At 44.9% G+C, this 19,823-nt stretch overlaps 1 protein-coding gene across 1 annotated transcript in view; it reads right to left on the bottom strand.

Moving 5' to 3' along the window:
• LOC137324045 (uncharacterized) overlaps positions 1 to 19,823 on the bottom strand; it is a 238,230-nt gene that overhangs the window by 137,111 nt on the left and 81,296 nt on the right. The window contains exons 12-13 of the mRNA XM_067988215.1: positions 15,837 to 15,893; positions 5,009 to 5,084 (exon numbers count right to left, since the gene is read on the bottom strand). Coding sequence (XP_067844316.1) covers positions 5,009 to 5,084; positions 15,837 to 15,893 — 133 coding nt within the window. The remainder of the gene's footprint in view (positions 1 to 5,008; positions 5,085 to 15,836; positions 15,894 to 19,823) is intronic.

Below are 19,823 nucleotides of genomic sequence, written 5' to 3'. Positions count from 1 at the left end.
GATTGTCTCATAGTGGTCATGAACCAAGGCTGAAAATCACCTCCTTGGTCACCAGGAGCCATCTGTCCAGCCTTCCTCCACCTTGAAATAATAGTGGCACAGTGAATTGCTGTAAAATGAAGATAGCATGACTGCTACCAGATAGCAAGCATTCACATGCATAATTTTGTGCATATGGTCACAGATCACATACACAATAATGGGATGTAACCTCTTTCTGATCATGGGGTTGATTGTCAGAGCTTAGATGATCACATGCATGCCATCTATCATGTCCTGCACTTTGACTAAACTTACCACTCTGAAAAAGTGCAATGCCCTCTCATGCCACTGTTGGCTTTCCATGAAGAGAATGATGAAGTGGTTTGCACTGGAAAACAAGGTACCAATCATCTGCTATATGCATTGGTACTCTAGAAATTGACTGATTTGGCATATAACCCCACGCGTATCAACACAGGTATAAAGGTTCACAGCTACTAGCAGAGCCATCCATTATTGACCTTGTCTGAAGGTCTGACTCAAAAGCCAGCTAAGGTCTACACATCCAGTCTCCAATGGGATTCATCTGCTTGGTCCTCACCTATGTTATTTAATGAATACCATCGGCAGATCAGTCCTGTGGTGCATTGTGTTCTTAACAATCTATCATACTGGCAATAACAAGGATAATGACAGTAATGCACTTCAGCACTAACAGTAATGCATTTCTTCAGTGCTGTTGCCCTCAGAACCAACTTCCATCAGCATTTTGTAATATTCAGGAGACAGGCAGTAAATGAGGGCTAAATGGCACTCATTAAATTACTGTTCAGTAATGTTCCAATACCACAGGCATTAGGATTAATGAAAACATCAATTTCCAGACTAACATGGCAAACAGTATTTGTCCTGTTGATCTACTTTAAACTACTGAGCCACAATTTTTATTTCCAAATTGTACCAAAGAATGAACTTTTCCTGATAGCTGACACAAATCAAACACAAACAAAAAGAAGGGAATTTTGAAATGCATCCTTTACACTAACATCAGTGCCATTCTGTCAGGTAGATTGAGTACTACAAATTGCTAAAATTTTTCTTCAAATTTTAACAAAAGCATTGCCTCTCCTAAAGTGACTATAAGTCCCACATTACCTCAGGATATATGATGGCAATGGCCCTCTTAAATGGAACTGAAGCAATTGTTAGAGATAAAAAGAAGAAACACAATTGTTGGAAATCTGAAATAAGAACAGAAAATGCTGGAAATCACCAGCAGGTCAGTCAGCATCTGAAAGAAAAAAGATATGTTAACATTTCAGGCAGAACTCTTCTTCAGAACTGTCAGGTTAACGAACCTCCTTTATAGAACGGGGAAAATCAATCGATACAATGCAAATATGCTAAATGCTTTCACAAAGAATTATTTACTTGTTTTCTTTCACCTTCTATGTGTTTCCATGATTTTCTGTTTTTATCTCAGCCATCCTTTCCTGACATTGCAAATCCAAATAGCTTCTGCCTGTACCTAAATCTGTATTAGCATATCATTTACATAGATGGCGCTGAAGTGCTTAAAAAATATTGAAGAGTTTTTGTTCAGATGAAAACAATACAACCTTTTAGCCATCTTATCATGATTATCATCAGAAAAAAAATTGAATGATAAGATGTTCGAGGACTTGGACATATAATCAGTGCAGTATTGAAGGATTGCTATATTGTTGGAGGCGCCATCTTTTGGATGAGATATTAAGGGCTCGAATTTAGCAGGCCTGCGGGTTCCCAGCGGGTGGTCCTCCGGGAGCGTGGTCAACACGCTCGGCGAAATTAGTGGGTTGCCCGCGCGATCGTAGCAGGCAACACACTAATAGGAATCAATTACCTGCTCCTCCGGGGTCCACGGCGCTGGTCTGCGCGTCGGGCGGGCTGCGCATGCGCAGTACGATCTGTCAGCTGGAGGCTCTCTAGTTAAAGGGGCAGTCCTCCACTGACAGATGCTGCAACCAATGGGACAAATTGCAGCATGGAGCAGCCCAGGGGGAAGGCTGCTCCCAGTTTAATGATGCCTCACCCCAGGTATCATCAGATGGGGTGAGGAGGAGGGGGAGGACACAGATCTTCCACCCGGAGGGCCGGAGGAAGCGTCCTGCCTCTGCCACCAAGAAGGCCTGGCTCGAGGTGGCAGAGGGGGTCACCAGCGCCACCAACATATGGCCCACCTGCTTACAGTGCAGGAGGCGCTGCAATGACCGCAGTAGGTCAGCCGCAGTGAGAACACGTAGTCTTTCCCCTACACTCCGTCTGCCACAACACTGCCCCCACCCCACATCTCCTTCGGCACCGCCAACACTATTCTGTCACATCACCCTTCATACCCACTCAAACCCCATCCTCATCTTACCTCCACCTACTCACCTCGCCAGTACTCATCCTGCCACTAACACGCAACCCAATCCTCATACAATCTCATTGCTCCATCCCATACTCACCCTCTCGTGCATCTCCTTCACGGCCAGCCTCACTCAACCTGCCACCACCTGTGCTGCAGCCACAGGGCATGCATCGCATATGTGCAGTAGGCAGCGTAAGGCAAACGTGTCGTGAGCATGAAGGGGGTGCACAAGGGTGTCTGAGGGTTTGTCATGGGTGTTACCTATATTGAATTTCAGAGCAACAAACAGCACACATTATATTGACACCACCACTGCCATGTCTCCGCGAATCCTGTCCGTTGTGTCCAATAATGCCCGCTCCTGGGTATCACTATGAGGACCCACCACTGATGCCACCCATCGTGTTACTGCAGAGTAGTTGCAGGTGTATTTGCAGGGCTCGTCCGCGCAGACGACTGAGAGACATCGGCGGTGTAGCCGGCTGCACCCTGGAAGGATGCGGAGGAGAAGGTGTTGAGGGCAGTGGTGACTTTGACAGCGACAGGTAAGCAGTTGGTGCTGGGGCCAGCCAGGAGCAGCTCAGCATGAAGGAGGCTGCAGATCTCCACGACTACATGTCGAGCGAATCTGCGCCTCCCTGTGCACTGCTGCTCGGAGAGGTCCGGGGAGCTGCGCCTCGGTCTGTGGACCCTGTGGCGTGGGTAGTGGCGTGGGTAGTGCCCTCTGCGATGCGTCTCTCTCTGCGGTAGCCCTCCCTCCTGCTGTGCAGGTGGGCGTGCTGGGTGGATCCCCCCACCGTGTTGGGGGGATCCACGTCTCTGCGGCGGACGGCGTGGACTGCGAGGCTGCTGGGGCTGGTCATGCTCTTCGTCCTCCGAGGGTATCCACACACCACCCATCTGGCAGGTGTTGGTCTGAGGGGTTGTGCAGGGTAGGTGGGTGGTTCCTCGGACTGGGGCTGCGGTTTCGTGTCGGTCTGTCCTCTGGCTTGGCGGGGGGTGGTGGGGGGCAGGGGTTGCCCTATGTGACGCGGTGGCCTCCTGCGTGGGTGAGGGCTCTCCCCCGTGGAGTGCACCTTGGCACCTGCCACAGGCTGCTGGCTGCAACACGCCTGGTTGGAGAGAGACTGTTTCCCCCAGTGTGTGAAGCTCACTGCCTTGAACCTAAAATCCCACACTTCCTCTTTTGACAGCTGATTCAGCTCATTAACTGACCTCAACAAGCAAGGTAAGTACTCTCAAGTGGAACCCCGCTGGCTTTAATTGCATGCGAGATTCCCACCAGCGGGGCTTGCGCGCGCAGCCCCGCACGTCAGTGCGGTACCTGGAAGTGGCCGGGATTTCGTCGTGATCCGGTCACGTGACCGGATATCAGGATTTTCCGGGCCCCCCCGCTGGAAACCCGCCGGAAACCCGACGCCAAAATCGAGCCCTAAGACTCCCATCTACCTGTTCAGGTGGATGTACAAGAGCCCATGGCGCTATTTGAAGAAGAGTAGGTAATTTTTCAAATCTCCTGCCCAACATTCTCCCTCAGTCAGCCAGCAAACAAAAATCTGATCACTCATTTTGTTTGCTGTTTGTGGGATCTTGCTGTGCCAACTTGGCGGCAATGTGTGCCTACAAAACAACAGTGACTGCACTTCAAAACAAAAAATCATTGGATGTGAAACTCTTTCTGTTTGAAAATAGTGAATAAATGTTTGCCTTTTACAATATTAAGAATGTTCTTTAAATTATATTCTTCATAGCTTCTTCACAGATGCAGAATCCTCTGTGGTAGCTAGAATCTGACTGTGGGTGGTTCCAAAGGAAGTAGCAGCCCTCAGGTATCTCACCCAAATGGCACTTATTCATACATGGGCTGAGACACTGAGAATCTTTGGGATATTCAACCATGGAGTGCATCATAACTGAGCACAGTCCTATATTCGGCCAGCATCAACATTTGTGTTTTCTCGTGTCAATGGAAATCAGGCGTGGGAAACATGCCTGGCATTTTTTTCCTTGCCCAGCCCTGGGATGCTGCTGCCAATTGTAGCGCAATTCCAATTGAAATTCTCTAGCTCAGCGCAGACCACGGTCCATTTGGCACAGAAGCACACCAGTGAGAAAGAGTTTCTCTTTTTGCTGGTTGTACAGAAACACATTTACACTTTTGCTGCAACTAGCATACAGAGGAAACCTTAGCCTCTGGGTGGTATATTTCCCCAGGAAGCTGTCAGGACAGCTTTGTGAAACATGTTTTTTAGGTTTAAATTCTGCACACCACAGCCCAACCTTCCCTTTGTTTTACAGAAAATCTAAAGAGACTAGTATTCAGAATCCATCATAATTATCAAATCCCATGAAACAACTGAGTCCACATATTAAAGCTGAAGAAAAATTATGTATAATTATTTTAAAGAAATGAAAGTGAAGTTGACCTAAATGCAAATTATTAACAAGCCATAGCTTTTCCCAACATTTCTTAATGAATTAAAAAATACAGCTGGATGCAATAAGCACTTACAGGTTTTGGAACAAATCCTACAAAAAGTCCAAAAAAAACCCTTCTAACTCCTGTGAAACTTTATTTCTGAGAAAACAAAGTTCTTGCTGACTAGTCAGCGATATGAAATGATCACTTACAGCTGAGGAAGCACTTGTAGAATGGAAGTGTCCGTATCATGTACAGAATGTGTTCCCACTCGATGCTTCTTCTGTACTATTCATTTGTGTTCATGCCTACAGAGGAGACAAGTAATGAGTTGGAGGATCAGCCTACTCATTGGAGGATATTGCTATAAGCAAATGTGATTCTTCTGGTAAATGACAGATGAAATTCCATTTCATTGAGCTCGCCCATGTCCCTCCCCTTGAATCACTCTCTCCAAGGACTGCACAAATGTCAGTTTTTGCTGTTGCCAGTACCTGATCAAAAGACTCAATCAATGGCATGAAATAATTAATTGAAACATTATTATTGGAATTTTTATATCCCAGTCTACTAGGAGCCACAGACCGCACAAAGAGGCATATAGTCAAAATGCACTGTACTACAGCTGTTGTTGATGTCATCTATATAAGCTTTACATTCTCAAAAATTTTAAGATGTGATTATTTAACTGTGCCATATCATTGAACTGCACTCAATTCCAGAATGTACATGTTGGTGTGACCGCGAAATAGAAAATAAGTAGTCCTCATTTGCTGTCTTTATGTCTGTCTCCCTCACCCTCGCCTTCCCCCACTCCCGTTTTGTTCAAACTTCAACTGTATCATATTCATTCATGCCACGCTCAATCGATTACATTCCCTGAATTACTATAAATAAATAAGTTGTGCAGAGGGCAACATTTTCTGACTTGGCGCCTTGTTGTTTACACCAGTGCTAATTTCTTTTGGCCAATCATTCTGGCACAAAAGGCTCATCAACAATAATTGGGAACATTGGCTAGAAGGGATGGATTGAGAAACCTAGCTGCAAAATGAAGGCTGATGAAGCATCACACCGAAGTTGAAAACAATACGAAAAGAGACAGAATAAAATAGGGTCGTGTAATGGTTATGCTACTGGACTAGCAACCCAGAGTTTATGAGTTCAAACTTAAGTCTGGCAAGTTATATCTGGTAACTCTTAGACGAGCACCAGAAAAAATGACCATGAGAGCTGCTGGATTGTCATCAAAACCCAATTGGTTCACCAATGTCCTACAGGTTGGGGAAGCTGCCACTCCTAACCAGACTGGCCTGACTCTAATCCGTACCAGCTCTGGAATTCCCTCCCTAAGCCCCTGTAATTTTCTACCTCGCTCTCCTCCTTTAAGACCATCCTGAAAACGTACCTCTGACCAAGCTTTTAGTCACCCCTACTAAGAGTTCCTTTTTTGGGCTGCATCCACTTTTGTCTGATTTGTTTTTATTCGTTCATGGGATGTGGGCGTCGCTGGCAAGGCCAGCATTTATTGCCCATCTCTAATTGCCCTTGAGAAGGTGGTGGTGAGCCGCCTTCTTGAACTGCTGCAGTCCATGTGGTGAAGGTTCTCCCACAGTGCTGTTAGGAAGGGAGTTACAGGATTTAGACCCAGTGACGATGAAGGAACGGTGATATATTTCCAAGTCAGGATGGTGTGTGACTTGGAGGGGAATGGGCAGGTGGTGTTGTTCCCATGTGCCTGCTGCCCTTGTCCTTCTAGGTGGTAGAGGTCGGGGGTTTGGGAGGTGCTGTCGAAGAAGCTTAGCAATTTGCTGCAGTGCATCCTGTGGATGGTGCACACTGCAGCCAATGTGAGCCGGTGGTGAAGGGAGTGACTGTTTAGGGTGATGGATGGGTTGCCAATCAAACGGGCTGCTTTGTCCTGAATGGTGTTGAGCTTCTTGAGTGTTGTTGGAGCTGCACTCATCCAGGCAAGTGGAGAGTATTCCATCACACTCCTGACTTGTGCCTTGTAGATGGTGGAAAGGCTTTGGGAGTCAGGAGGTGAGTCACTCGCCACAGAATACCCAGCCTCTGACCTGCTCTTGTAGCCACAGTATTTATGTGGCTGGTCCAGTTAAGTTTCTGGTCAATGGTAACCCCCAGACTGTTGATGGTGGGGGATTTGGTGATGGTAATGCCGTTGAATGTCAATGGGAGGTGATTAGACTCTCCCTTGTTGGAGATGGTCATTGCCTGGCACTTGTCTGGCGCAAAAGTTACTTGCCACTTATCAGCCCAAGTCTGGATGTTATCCAGGTCTTGCTGCATGTGGGCACAGACTGCTTCATTATCTGAGGGGTTGCGAATGGAACTGAACAATGTGCAATCATCAGCGAACATCCCCATTTCTGACCTTATGATGGAGAGAAGGACATTAATGAAGCAGCTGAAGATGGTTGGGCCTAGGACACTGCCCTGAGGAACTCCTGCAGCAATGTCCTGGGGCAGAGATGATTGGCCTCCAGCAACCACTACCATCGTCCTTTGTGCTAGGTATGACTCCCGCCACTGGAGAGCTTTCCCCCTGATTCGCATTGACTTCAATTTTACTGGGGCTCCTTGGTGCCACACTCGGTCAAATGCTGCCTTGATGTCAAGGGCAGTCACTCTCACCTCACCTCTGGAATTCAGCTCTTTTGTCCATGTTTGGACCAAGGCTGTAATGAGGTCTGGAGCCGAGTGGTCCTGGCGGAACGCAAACTGAGCATCGGTGAGCAGGTTATTGGTGAGTAAGTGCCGCTTGATAGCACTGTCGATGACACCTTCCATCACTTTCCTGATAATTGAGAGTAGACTGATGGGGCGGTAATTGGCCGGATTGGATTTGTCCTGCTTTTTGTGGACAGGACATACCTGGGCAATTTTCCACATTGTCGGGTAGATGCCAGTGTTATAGCTGTACTGGAACAGTTTAACTAGAGGCACAGCTAGTTCTGGAGCACAAGTCACCTGCACTACAGCCGGGATGTTGTCAGGGCCCATAGCCTTTGCTGTATCCAGTGCACTCAGCCGTTTCTTGCTATCACGTGGAGTGAATCGAATTGGCTGACGACTGGCTTCTGTGATGGTGGGGATATCGGGAGGAGGCCGTGATGGATCATCCACTCGGCACTTCTGGCTGAAGATGGTTGCAAATGCTTCAACCTTGTCTTTTGCACTCACGTGCTGGACTCTGCCATCATTGAGAATGGAGATGTTTGCAGAGCCTCCTCCTCCTGTTAGTTGTTTAATTGTCCACCACCATTCATGACTGGATGTGGCAGGACTGCAGAGCTTTAATCTGATCCATTGGTTGTGGAATCGCTTAGCTCTGTCTAAAACATGTTGCTTCTGCTGTTTAGCATGCATGTAGTGCTGTGTTGCAACTTCACCAGGTTGGCACCTCATTTTTAGGTATGTCTGGTGCTGCTCCTGGCATGCTCTTCTACACTCCGCATTGAACCAGGGTTGATGCCCTGGCTTGTTGGTAATGGTAGAGTGAGGAATATGCCGTGCCATGAGGTTACAGATTGTGCTGGAATACAATTCTGCTGCTGCTGATGGCCCACAATGCCTCATGGATGCCCAGTTTTGAGCTGCTAGATCTGTTCTGAATCTATCCCATTTAGCACGGTGGTAGTGCCACACAACACATTGGACGGTGTCCTCAGTGTGAAGATGGGACTTCATCTCCATAAGGACTGTGCGGTGGTCACTCCTACTAATATTGCCGTGAACAGATGCATCTGTGACAGGTAGATTGGTGAGGACGAGGTCAAGTAGGTTTTTCCCTCGTGTTGGTTCGCTCACCACCTGCCGCAGGCCCAGACTGGCAGTTATGTCGTTCAGGACTCGGCCAGCTCGGTCAATAGTGGTGCTACCAGCCACTCTTGATGATGGACGTTGAAGTCCCCCACCCAGAGTACATTCTGTGCCCTTGCTACCCTCAGTGCTTCCTCCAAGTGGTGCTCAACATGGAGGAGGACTGATTCATCAGCTGAGAGAGGGCGGTAGGTGGTAATCAGCAGGAGGTTTCCTTGCCCATGTTTGACCTGATGCCATGAGATTTCATGGAGTCCAGTGTCAATGTTGAGATCTCCCAGGGCCACTCGCTCCTGACTGTATATCACTGTACCGTCACCTCTAGTGCGTCTGTCCTGCCGGTGGGACAGAACATACCCAGGGATGGTGATGGAAGAGTCTGGGACATTGGCTGAAAGGTATGATTCTGTGCATCTGTGAAGTGCCTTGGAGTGTTTTTTCCTATGTTAAAGGCATTGTATTAATGCAAGTTGCTGTTGTGGTAGTAAATGTTCGATAGTCACAGTTAACTCTCCTATGTTTACCACTAGGACACATCTATTGTGCAGACATTTCATGTTTTCTTTACCAATGTGCATTATATTTTTCAAAATGAAATAACAACCATCATTTCTTAGCCTATTGACTTGATTTTCCCAGATTCTTTTGAATACTAGGAGTGATTCCCAGCAGGGAGCAGCACTTGCATTTTGCACATCTTGGGAAATTGTCCCATTTTAATGGATGGAAAATCACAGGCTGCATACATGATTTCCTGAGATGTGCTCCCTGTGAGCGCCACATCGTATTGGGAGTACTGAATTATCTACTAGCTCCTCTGCAATGACACTGGGAGAGACGAAAGAAGGCAAATCTGCATTAAGATGCTTATACGTAAATACTAGAAGAATTAGAAATAAAATGACAGCATTGGAGACAATTGTGGCAGTATGGAATTATGATGGCGGTGGGAATATCAGAAACATGGCTAAACCTAGAGAATGGAAATAAATGTAATATTTAGGATACAGAGTATTCAGAAAGGACAGAAGAGATGGAAAATATATATGAGAGTGATGTCCTAGAGATAAGCTGAAAGGGCTTACATGAAACTCACGGCACAGAAACAGGCCAATTGGCCCATCTGGTCCACACCGGTGTTTATGCTCCACATGAGCCTCCTCCCACCCTACTTCATCTAACCCTATAAATTTTTCCTTCTATTCCTTTCTCCCTCATGTACTTATCTAGCTTCCCCTTAAATACATCTATGTTAGTCACCTCAACTACTCCTTGCGGTAGCGAGTTCCACATTCTCACCACTGTCCGGGTAAAGAAGTTTCTCCTAAATTCCTTATTGGATTTATTAGTGACTACCTTATATTTATGTCTCTTAGTTTTGGACTCCCCCATAAGTGGAAACATTTTCTCTACGTCTACCCTATCAAATCCCTTCATAATTTTGACGACCTCTATTAGGTCACCCCTCAGCCTTCTCTTTTCTAGAGAAAAGAGCCTCAAACTGTTCAGTCTTTCCTGATAGTTATAACTTCTCAGTTCTAATATCATTCTTGTAAATCTTTTTTGCACCTATTCCAGTGCCTCTATATCCATTTTGTAATATGGAGACCAGAGCTGTTCACAGTACTTCAAGCATGATCTAACCAAGATTCGATACAAGTTTAACATAGCCTCTCTGCTTTTCAATTCTATTCTTCTAGAAATGAACCCCAGAGATTTGTTTGCATTTTTTTAGCCTTGTTAACCTGCGTTGCTACTTTTAATGATCTGTGAATCTGTACCTCTAGATCCCTTTGCTCCTTTACCCCATTTAGATTCATATTTTCCAAGCAGTATGTGGCCTCCTTATTCCTCCTACCAAAATGCATCACCTCACACTTACCTATATTGAAATTAATTTGCCAATTACACGCCTGTTCTGCAAGTTTATTAACACCTTCTCATATTCTGTTGCTTTGGATTTTGGTTTATAACAACAAATCCCCAGGGTTAGATGGTATTTATTCCAGAGTGTTGAGACTATTGAAGAGAATTGTGAGGCACTGACAATCATTATGAATGAGTCAGTGGACACTGGGGAGGTACCATTAGATTGGAAAAAGACTATCGTCATGCCCATATTCAAAAAGTGTGACAAAACAAACACAGGCAACTATAAAACCGATTATTACTCACTTCAATTCCTTGTAAGATAATGGAATTGATTATCAGCTGTAAATTTGAGCATTATCTGTACAAAAATAACTTAGCAAACAATAATCAACATAGCTTTAAATGGGAAAATCCTGCTTGATCAGCCTCCTTGATTTCTTTGAGGAAATGACAACGTAAGTCAACTGTGGTAAACCCTATGCTGTTGTGTACTTAAAATTCCAAGATGTGGAGATGCCGGTGATGGACTGGGGTGGACAAATGTAAGGAATCTTACAACACCAGGTTATAGTCCAACAGTTTTATTTGAAAATCACCTGACGAAGGAGAAAGCCTCCGATTGTAAGATTCCTTACATTAAAATTCCAAGGCATTTGATAAAGTTCTACACAAAGGGTTACTAATTCAGCTCAAATCTGGGAGGATTCAGAGAAAAACTTGGGTATGGATAAGAAATGGGCTCATGAAAACAGTGGGTACTGGTTAAAGGGGTTATGTCGCAGTGGAGCGATGTACTGAGTGAGGTGCTCCTGGGCTTTTTGTTGGGACCATTACTGTTTCAAAATACATCAATGACTTGGATTCAGAAATTCAATTTGCAGATGATATCAAACTAGGAGGGACAGTGGAATCGAAGGAGGGAACCCAGAAATTACAGAATGAGTTCAATTATATGAGTGCGCCAAACATTTGTCAGTGAAATTTAATGCATATAATTGTAAAGTATTGCACATGGAAAGGAAAAATGGGCACGACACATACTTCATGACTGATGTTGAAATAGATCTAGAAGTATTAGTACATGTTGAATCAATCAGCAAAGCCAATAAATAGCCGAAACAGCAGACAACAAGTCTGAGGAAGTTGTGAGGAAAGACCAAAAAGACTAAGACTTTTCAGCCTGGAAAGGAGGTGTCTGAGCGATAGTAAATGGTATGAGAAAGGGTAATCTGGAATGCAACTTTAAATTAAACCGTGGGAGTAAAATAAGGGGACACAGGTTCAAATTAGTAAAAGGTATCGTTGGGACTGATATCAGGAAGTTATAGAGAGAGTAATCAACATTTGAAATAGTCCTCTGGACAGAGTGAGGAGGAAGAAAACCCTGGAATAATTTAAGAAACAATTAGATGCAGCAATGTGAGGAGAGTAAGAATGTTCTGGATAGATCAATATAAATGGACCAAAAGGCCCTCCTCATCCATAAGTATGTTGTGAACTTGTGATCAATTTCCACATAACTTGGTGTCAACTGCAAATCTGATAATACTGGAAGGATCCTGCTCTGTATCATTTGAAAGTAGTCTAAACACAGAATATAGAACAGATCCCTGCATGCTTTTCCACTAAATTCCTTCAACTAGACATCTGGAATCCTCAAAGATGAAGCAATGAATACCATCTTATATTCGATTTCAAAGGATCAATGCAAAGCATCTGCTAAATCTCAACTACTCAATATTAATTGAACACAGATAACAAGCCACTGCGACATCAAAAGAAAGTTTACCATATTTGTTTACCAATTACTTGGAGCTAACTTAAAGTCAGTTGGGCGCGTATTTAGCAAATGAATTTCAATGTAGATAAATGTGAGATGGTGCATTTTGGTAGGAAGAATAAGGAGGTCACATACTGCTTGGATAATAAGAGTCTAAATGGGGTAGAGGAGCAAAGGGATCTTGGGGTACAGATACACAAATCACTAAAAGTAGTGACACAGGTTAGCAAGGCCATAATAAAAGCAAACAAAGCACTGGAGGGATAGAATTGAAAAGCAGAGAAGTTATGTTCAACTTGTATCGAACCTTGGTTAGACTGCAATTGGAGTAGTGTGCAAAGTTCTGGTCTCCGTATTATAAAAATGATGTAGAGGCACTGGAGAAGGTGCAAAAAAGATTTACATGGATGATACCAGAACTAGGGTACAACTATCAGGAAAGACTGAACAGGCTGGGGCTCTTTTATTTCGAAAAGGGAAGGCTGAGAGGTTACCTGATAGAGGTCTTTACGATTATGAAAGGGTTTCATAGGGTAAACGTAGAGACGATGTTTCCACTTGTGGGAGGGGGGTCCAAAACTAGGGGCCACAAATATAAGATAGTCACTAATAAATTCAATAGGGAATTCAGGAGAAACTTCTTTACCCAGAGAGTGGTTAGAATGTGGAACTCACTACCACAAGGAGTAGTTGAGGTGACTAGCATACGTGTATTTAAGGGAAAGCTAGATAAACACATGACGGAGAAAGGAATAGAAGGATATGCTGATAGTTCGATGAAGAGGGATGGGAGGAGGCTCGTGTGGTGCATAAACACCGGCATGGACCAGCTGAGCTGATTGGCCAGTTTCTGTGCTGTAAATTCTATGTAATTCTATAGAAACAAAAGTTCTTTCCTATGGCTCATTTTCATGGGAGCAATCATCTAATTTTATGTTGTCCTTCGCCATCTTCAAGCAATTGAGTGGTTCAATCTAATTAAAATAATAGAGTGAAGCTAAATGCAGAATAACAAACCTGATCATAGTTCCCAGGCTTTCTTTTTGGTATTCCCATGGAAAGTCTTTGTTGTTCTCATCTCTCGCACTTTTAACTAACAGCTAGATAGCTTGATTTTAATAGCCCATATCTCCAAGTTTGGGCGCAAACTCAAACATGTTTTATTAAAAGATGTAAATCCAGCCAAAGTGATATCATTAGGACTTTGACATGATTTTGCACCATTAACATCTTCACTATGTTATTTCCTCTTCCTGCCCACAACCCCCTCCCTCACACGGGCAGTAGCTGAAGATACAGTTCAAAAACATTTTTGTCAATGCAGCAAGTGACATTAGAGGGATTCTTCTTGTGAAGGGGGTTTGCAGCAGGGATTTTAGTGAGCTGATTGTGCAAGCAGCCAAGCCCTCTGCTCCATGGGGGTACCTCTGGGAATCCAAACATATTTGGTCTGTTTGGAGGAACAGAAAGGAAACACATGTTGCAGGAGGGTCAGGACATGGGAGGAGACCTGTTAGCATCCACCATTACACTCCCAACCAAGTGCAGAAGTCAAGGAGAACAATGCTGCACTTAACTGAAGAGCAATGCATAGGAGGCTACACTTCTCCAGACAGGCAGTGATAGACATTGCCTGCTCAAAGAAGACCTGCAGCCAACCTGCAGAGCAAGCACAACACTGACTGTTGCAGTAAAGGTCACTTTGTTGCCATCAGCTCCTTCCAGGCTGCCACAGGAGATATCTGTAACATTAGCCAATCTGCAGTTCATACAACTATCAAACAGGTGACTGACATCTTGTTTGCAAAAGCAAATACTTTCATCACTTTCCCCATGGACATCCGGAAGCAGCTGGAACTAGGTGCTCCTCTAGCCAAGCTGTTCCAGTACAGCTACAATATTGGCATCTACCCGACAACGTGGAAAATTGCCCAGGTATGTCCTGTCTACAAAAAGCAGGACAAATCCAATCCGGCCAATTACCGCCCCATCAGTCTACTCTCAATCCTCAGGAAAGTGATGGAAGGTGTCGTCGACAGTGCTAGCAAGCGGCACTTACTCACCATTAACCTGCTCACCGATGCTCAGTTTGGGTTCCGCCAGGACCACTCGACTCCAGACCTCATTACAGCCTTGGTCCAAATATGGACAAAGAACTGAATTCCAGAGGTGAGGTGAGAGTGACTGCCCTTGACATCAAGGCAACATTTGACCGAGTGTGGCACCAAGGAGCCCCAGTAAAATTGAAGTCAATGGGAATCAGGGGGAAAACTCTCCAGTGGCTGGAGTCATACCTAGCACAAAGGAAGACGGTAATGGTTGTTGGAGGCCAATCATCTCTGCCCCAGGACATTGCTGCAGGAGTTCCTCAGGGCAGTGTCCTAGTCCCAACTATCTTCAGCTGCTTCATCAATGACCTTCCCTCCATCATAAGGTCAGAAATGGGGATGTTCGCTGATGATTGCACAGTGTTCAGTTCCATTTGCAACCCCTCAGATAATGAAGCAGTCTGAGAACGCATGCAGCAAGACCTGGACAACATCCAGGCTTGGGCTCACAAGTGGCAAGTAACTTTCGCGCCAGACAAGTGCCAGGCAATGACCATCTCCAACAAGAGAGAGTCTAATCACCTCCCCTTGACATTCAATGGCATTACCATCGCCAAATCTCCCACCATCAACATCCTGGGGGTCACCATTGACCAGAAACTTAACTGGACCAGCCATATAAATACTGTGGCTACAAGAGCAGGTCAGAGGCTGGGTATTCTGCGGCGAGTGACTCACCTCCTGATTCCCCAAAGTCTTTCCACCATCTACAAGGCACAAGTCAGGAGTGTGATGGAATACTCTCCACTTGCCTGGATGAGTGCAGCTCCAACAACACTCAAGAAGCTCAACACCATCCAGGACAAAGCAGCCCGTTTGATTGGCACCCCGTCCACCACCCTAAATATTCACTCCCTTCACCACCGTGCACTGTGGCTGCAGTGTGTACCATCCACAGGATGCACTACAGCAACTCACCAATGCTTCTCCGACAGCTCCTCCCAAACCCGCGACCTCTACCACCTAGAAGGACAAGGGCAGCAGGCACATGGGAACAACACCACCTGCACGTTCCCTTCCAAGTCACACACCATCCCGACTTGGAAATACATCGCCGTTCCTTCATCGTCGCTGGGTCAAAATCCTGTAACTTCCTTCCTAACAGCACTGTGGGAGAACCTTCACCACACGGACTGCAGCGGTTCAAGAAGGCGGCTCACCACCACCTTCTCAAGGGCAATTAGAGATGGGCAATAAATGCTGGCCTCACCAGCGACGCCCACATCCCATGAACGAATTTTAAAAAAGGATAGGGCTCTAAGGTTCACAAAGATCATAGGATTCTCCCAAGTCTAGGGAATCACAGATTGCGCACATGTAATGTTGCGTGTTCCTGCCCAAAATGCTGTAGCTTTAATCAATTGCAAGACGTTCCACTCTGTGAGCATGCAGCTAGTTTGTGACCATCTTCAACAGATCCTGCTGGTCTCAGCTCACTTTCCACAACATCTGGCATGACACCTTTATCTTCTGCCAGCCACCCATTGTTTGACCCTGGACAACAAATACAAAGTTGGCTCCAAACAAATTATTAATGTAGTGATACATGGTTACATCCCAGGGACACTGTAGCCATGCAACCCGTTGCATTTCGCACACCCTAGTCTTAAATTCTCTTGGATATTTTTCATTCACTGTTATTTGGATGAGCCTCAAAACTTGTTAAGAAGTATTTCGACTGGTGTAATATGCAAGAGAGAGGTTCAAGTAGTGTCTATCTCTTTGCCTATCCTTCATTGTGAAACTTTCTTATTTTAGTCCCAGTTCTGGTATACATGTAAATTATTCCCTGACTTGCATTTTAGCCACTCTATTTTAGCTGAAACTTTGAAAACAGGAAAGTACTAGACAATGGATAAATAAATGACCTTTGGCTAAACTTGTATGTAGGCATACGTGTGGAGTGAAACGTGTATGTTTTTCTTTCTTTCTAACAGTTTTTGGGCATGGTTTAAAGGCTGAGTGAATGATTTCCAGATATTCATCTTCCAGCAGAGCACAGCCGTATTATTCCATTCAGTTATGTGTGATTGAGAGGACCTTTGGCTCCTTGCTAATGCATTTCAGATGCGTTGGCTATTTTAGGGAGTGTAGAATCATCAGAAAGTCTGACTTATAACTGTAATAAATTTTATTCCACATTGACTACATTACCACCTCCGAGGAAGAGTTACAAGATGGTAATATTAATCAATCTGCAGATGATAGTGAAGGTAAGGCATAATTGGGAAAACTGTGACATGGTTTGGTAAGAGCAGAAATGTCTTTGGTTGGACAGAAGGAAGTATAGTTAATGAAATTTTTAAAAGAATAAAATGTGGCAAATGGCAAAAATATATTGGCTCATTCAGAAATCCTGGCTGAAATGGCACCAGGACCCTTGCACTTCCATGCGACTAACGTGGAGTGTTGACCTCATTAGATTCAGCAAGGTCAGCTTATAAATATTATTAGAATATGTTTCCTTTTTCACATGTACAGGGAGTACATGATTGTCAAGACTATAGTAAGGAAATGATTAATCAATGCGTAGCTTGTCTACCTTTAGGAGACCTTTGGAGAGATTCCATGCTCTCCATCCTTTGATGTCTTCTCAGCTCAAGGATGACCCAATCCTTTATTCAAAGACAACCTGCCTGTTGAAAGATCTCATCTTTCAGGTGAATTTCGATATGTGGGTCAGTGTCTTTTTCTTTCTTATCCCATCATTGTTTTATGAGCAGTATTTTGGATATTACAGAGCACATTTACTTTTGTGAGGATGTCTGGTCTGAGTTTATCCTTGTCACAAAAACAGTTCCCTTAAGCCATTCCTCACATTTCTGCTGCTCTGATGAGAATTTTATTCACACGCACGCACACACACACACAGACACACCCACACACACAGACACACACACAGACACACACACACACACAGACACACACACACAGACACACCCACACACACAGACACACACACACACAGACACACAGACACACACACACACACAGACACACCCACACACACAGACACACACACACACAGACACACCCACACACACAGACACACACACACACACACAGACAGACACACACACACACACACACACACACAGACAGACACACACACACACACACACACACACACACAGACACACACACGCACACACACAGACACACCCACACACACAGACACACACACACACACAGACACACCCACACACACAGACACACACACGCACACACACAGACACACCCACACACACAGACACACACACACACACAGACACACACACACACACACACACCCACACACACACACAGACACACACACACACACAGACACACACACACACACAGACACACACACAGACACACACACACACACACACACAGACACACCCACACACACAGACACACACACACACACACACACACAGAAGGAAGGGATCAACCGTTTTGGATAATTTTTATACAATTTTTAAAAGTCCAATAGAAAATTGTGCAGCCATGGTTATGCCCTTTGCATTGTCAGCATTGTATCTGCATTGAATTCTGAATAACTTTGTGGAGTGGTGTGGGGTACAAAACATCATTTCAAAATAATCTGATTAGAGATCTGTCAAAAGTTGTGTGACGTAACCAGCTGTTAAACTATCAAACGTTTGAAAATTGAGCTGTAAATCTGAAGAGCGTTTTGTTTTTTCCAATCACAGAAGAAACAAACGATAAGGCAAGAACTGGAAACCAGTGTTGAACACTTGGCACCTTTATTACCTGATGCCCAATTCTGGTGCACTAACATGGCTGGAATGATGCCATTATCTTCTTAATTTGGTTTGACTGAATAGCCACAACTCATTTCAAATAATTTCACTGTTTCTCCGATTGCTGACTGTACAGCAGAATCTTCCAACTCATAATGGTCAATTACATCTGCTTTGGGACTCCCATACTATCTCCAGTGAGACTGCAGTGTGCCAAAACAGATGAAACCATTACATACTGTAACAAACTATGTGGCTTGGGTCTGCTGGGGTAAATGTTAAAAGCTGTTCTGCTTGTTAAAAAAATGATTAGTTATTTCCTTTAGTTACAGAACATTCTAGCCTTTAGTTCTGACAAACCAATTAAGGAGTTTGTAATAGATTTCTGGCATCTAATTCTCTACGACAGGTAGTGTGTAAATTCTGTGCATATATAGTCATCTGATACTTATAGTGTGAATGCAGTTTTATACTGAAAAGACCTTACCCAGGTTATATAAAATGTGACATCCTAGTATTCGACAGACCACCAGAGTGATGGGGAGAATTGCAGGAAGTCTTGAGCCTGAAATCAGTGAGGATCTAAACTAACAGCTAATAATACAATAAGGCCATGTTTTTCTTCCAAGCCTTACAGTTCAAACCCAGCTCTCTTCCATTGTAAGCTCTGAATCTGCATACATATGAAATTACGAACAGAAAGATGGGAAAAGATCACGGCCCATCAAGTCCTTCCTATCCAAAACTGGTGCAACCACATTCAGAATTGACCCACCCCCTAACCACATAATCTCCTGGGAGAGGCAATTCAGGAAAAACTGGGAAATTCTTTTCCCACTTTTTTTTTATATTCGTTCATGGAATGTGAGCGTCACTGGCGAGGCCGGCATTTATTGTCCATCCCTAATTGCCCTTGAGAAGGTGGTGGTGAGCCGCCTTCTTGAACCGTTGCAGTCCGTGTGGTGAAGGTTCTCCCACAGTGCTGTTAGGAAGGGAGTTCCAGGATTTTGACCCAGCGACGATGAAGGAACGGCGATATATTTCCAAGTCGGGATGGTGTGTGACTTGTAGGGGAACGTGCAGGTGGTGTTGTTCCCATGTGCCTGCTGCTCTCGTCCTTCTAGGTGGTAGAGATCGCGGGTTTGGGAGGTGCTGTCGAAGAAGCCTTGGTGAGTTGCTGTAGTGCATCCTGTGGATGGTACACACTGCAGCCACAGTGCGCCGGTGGTGAAGGGAGTGAATGTTTAGGGTGGTGGATGAGGTGCCAATCAAGCAGGCTGCTTTGTCCTGGATGGTGTCGAGCTTCTTGAGTGTTGTTAGAGCTGCACTCATCCAGGCAAATGGAGAGTATTCCATCACACTCCTGACTTGTGCCTTGTAGATGGTGGAAAGGCTTTGGGGAATCAGGAGGTGAGTCACTCGCCGCAGAATACCCAGCCTCTGACCTGCTCTTGTAGCCACAGTATTTATGTGGCTGGTCCAGTTAAGTTTCTGGTCAATGGTGACCCCCAGGATGTTGATGGTGAGAGATTCGGCGATGGTAATGCCTTTGAATGTCAAGGGGAGGTGGTTAGACTCTCTCTTGTTGGAGATGGTCATTGCCTGGCACTTGTCTGGCGCGAATATTACTTGCCACTTAGCCTGGATGTTGTCCAGGTCTTGCTGCATGCAGGCT

Source organism: Heptranchias perlo, chromosome 7, assembly GCF_035084215.1.
Source record: "Heptranchias perlo isolate sHepPer1 chromosome 7, sHepPer1.hap1, whole genome shotgun sequence".
Lineage (NCBI taxonomy): Eukaryota > Metazoa > Chordata > Chondrichthyes > Hexanchiformes > Hexanchidae > Heptranchias > Heptranchias perlo.
Note: the sequence above shows the minus strand (reverse complement) of the source record. Positions and strands in the feature narration are given on the sequence as shown.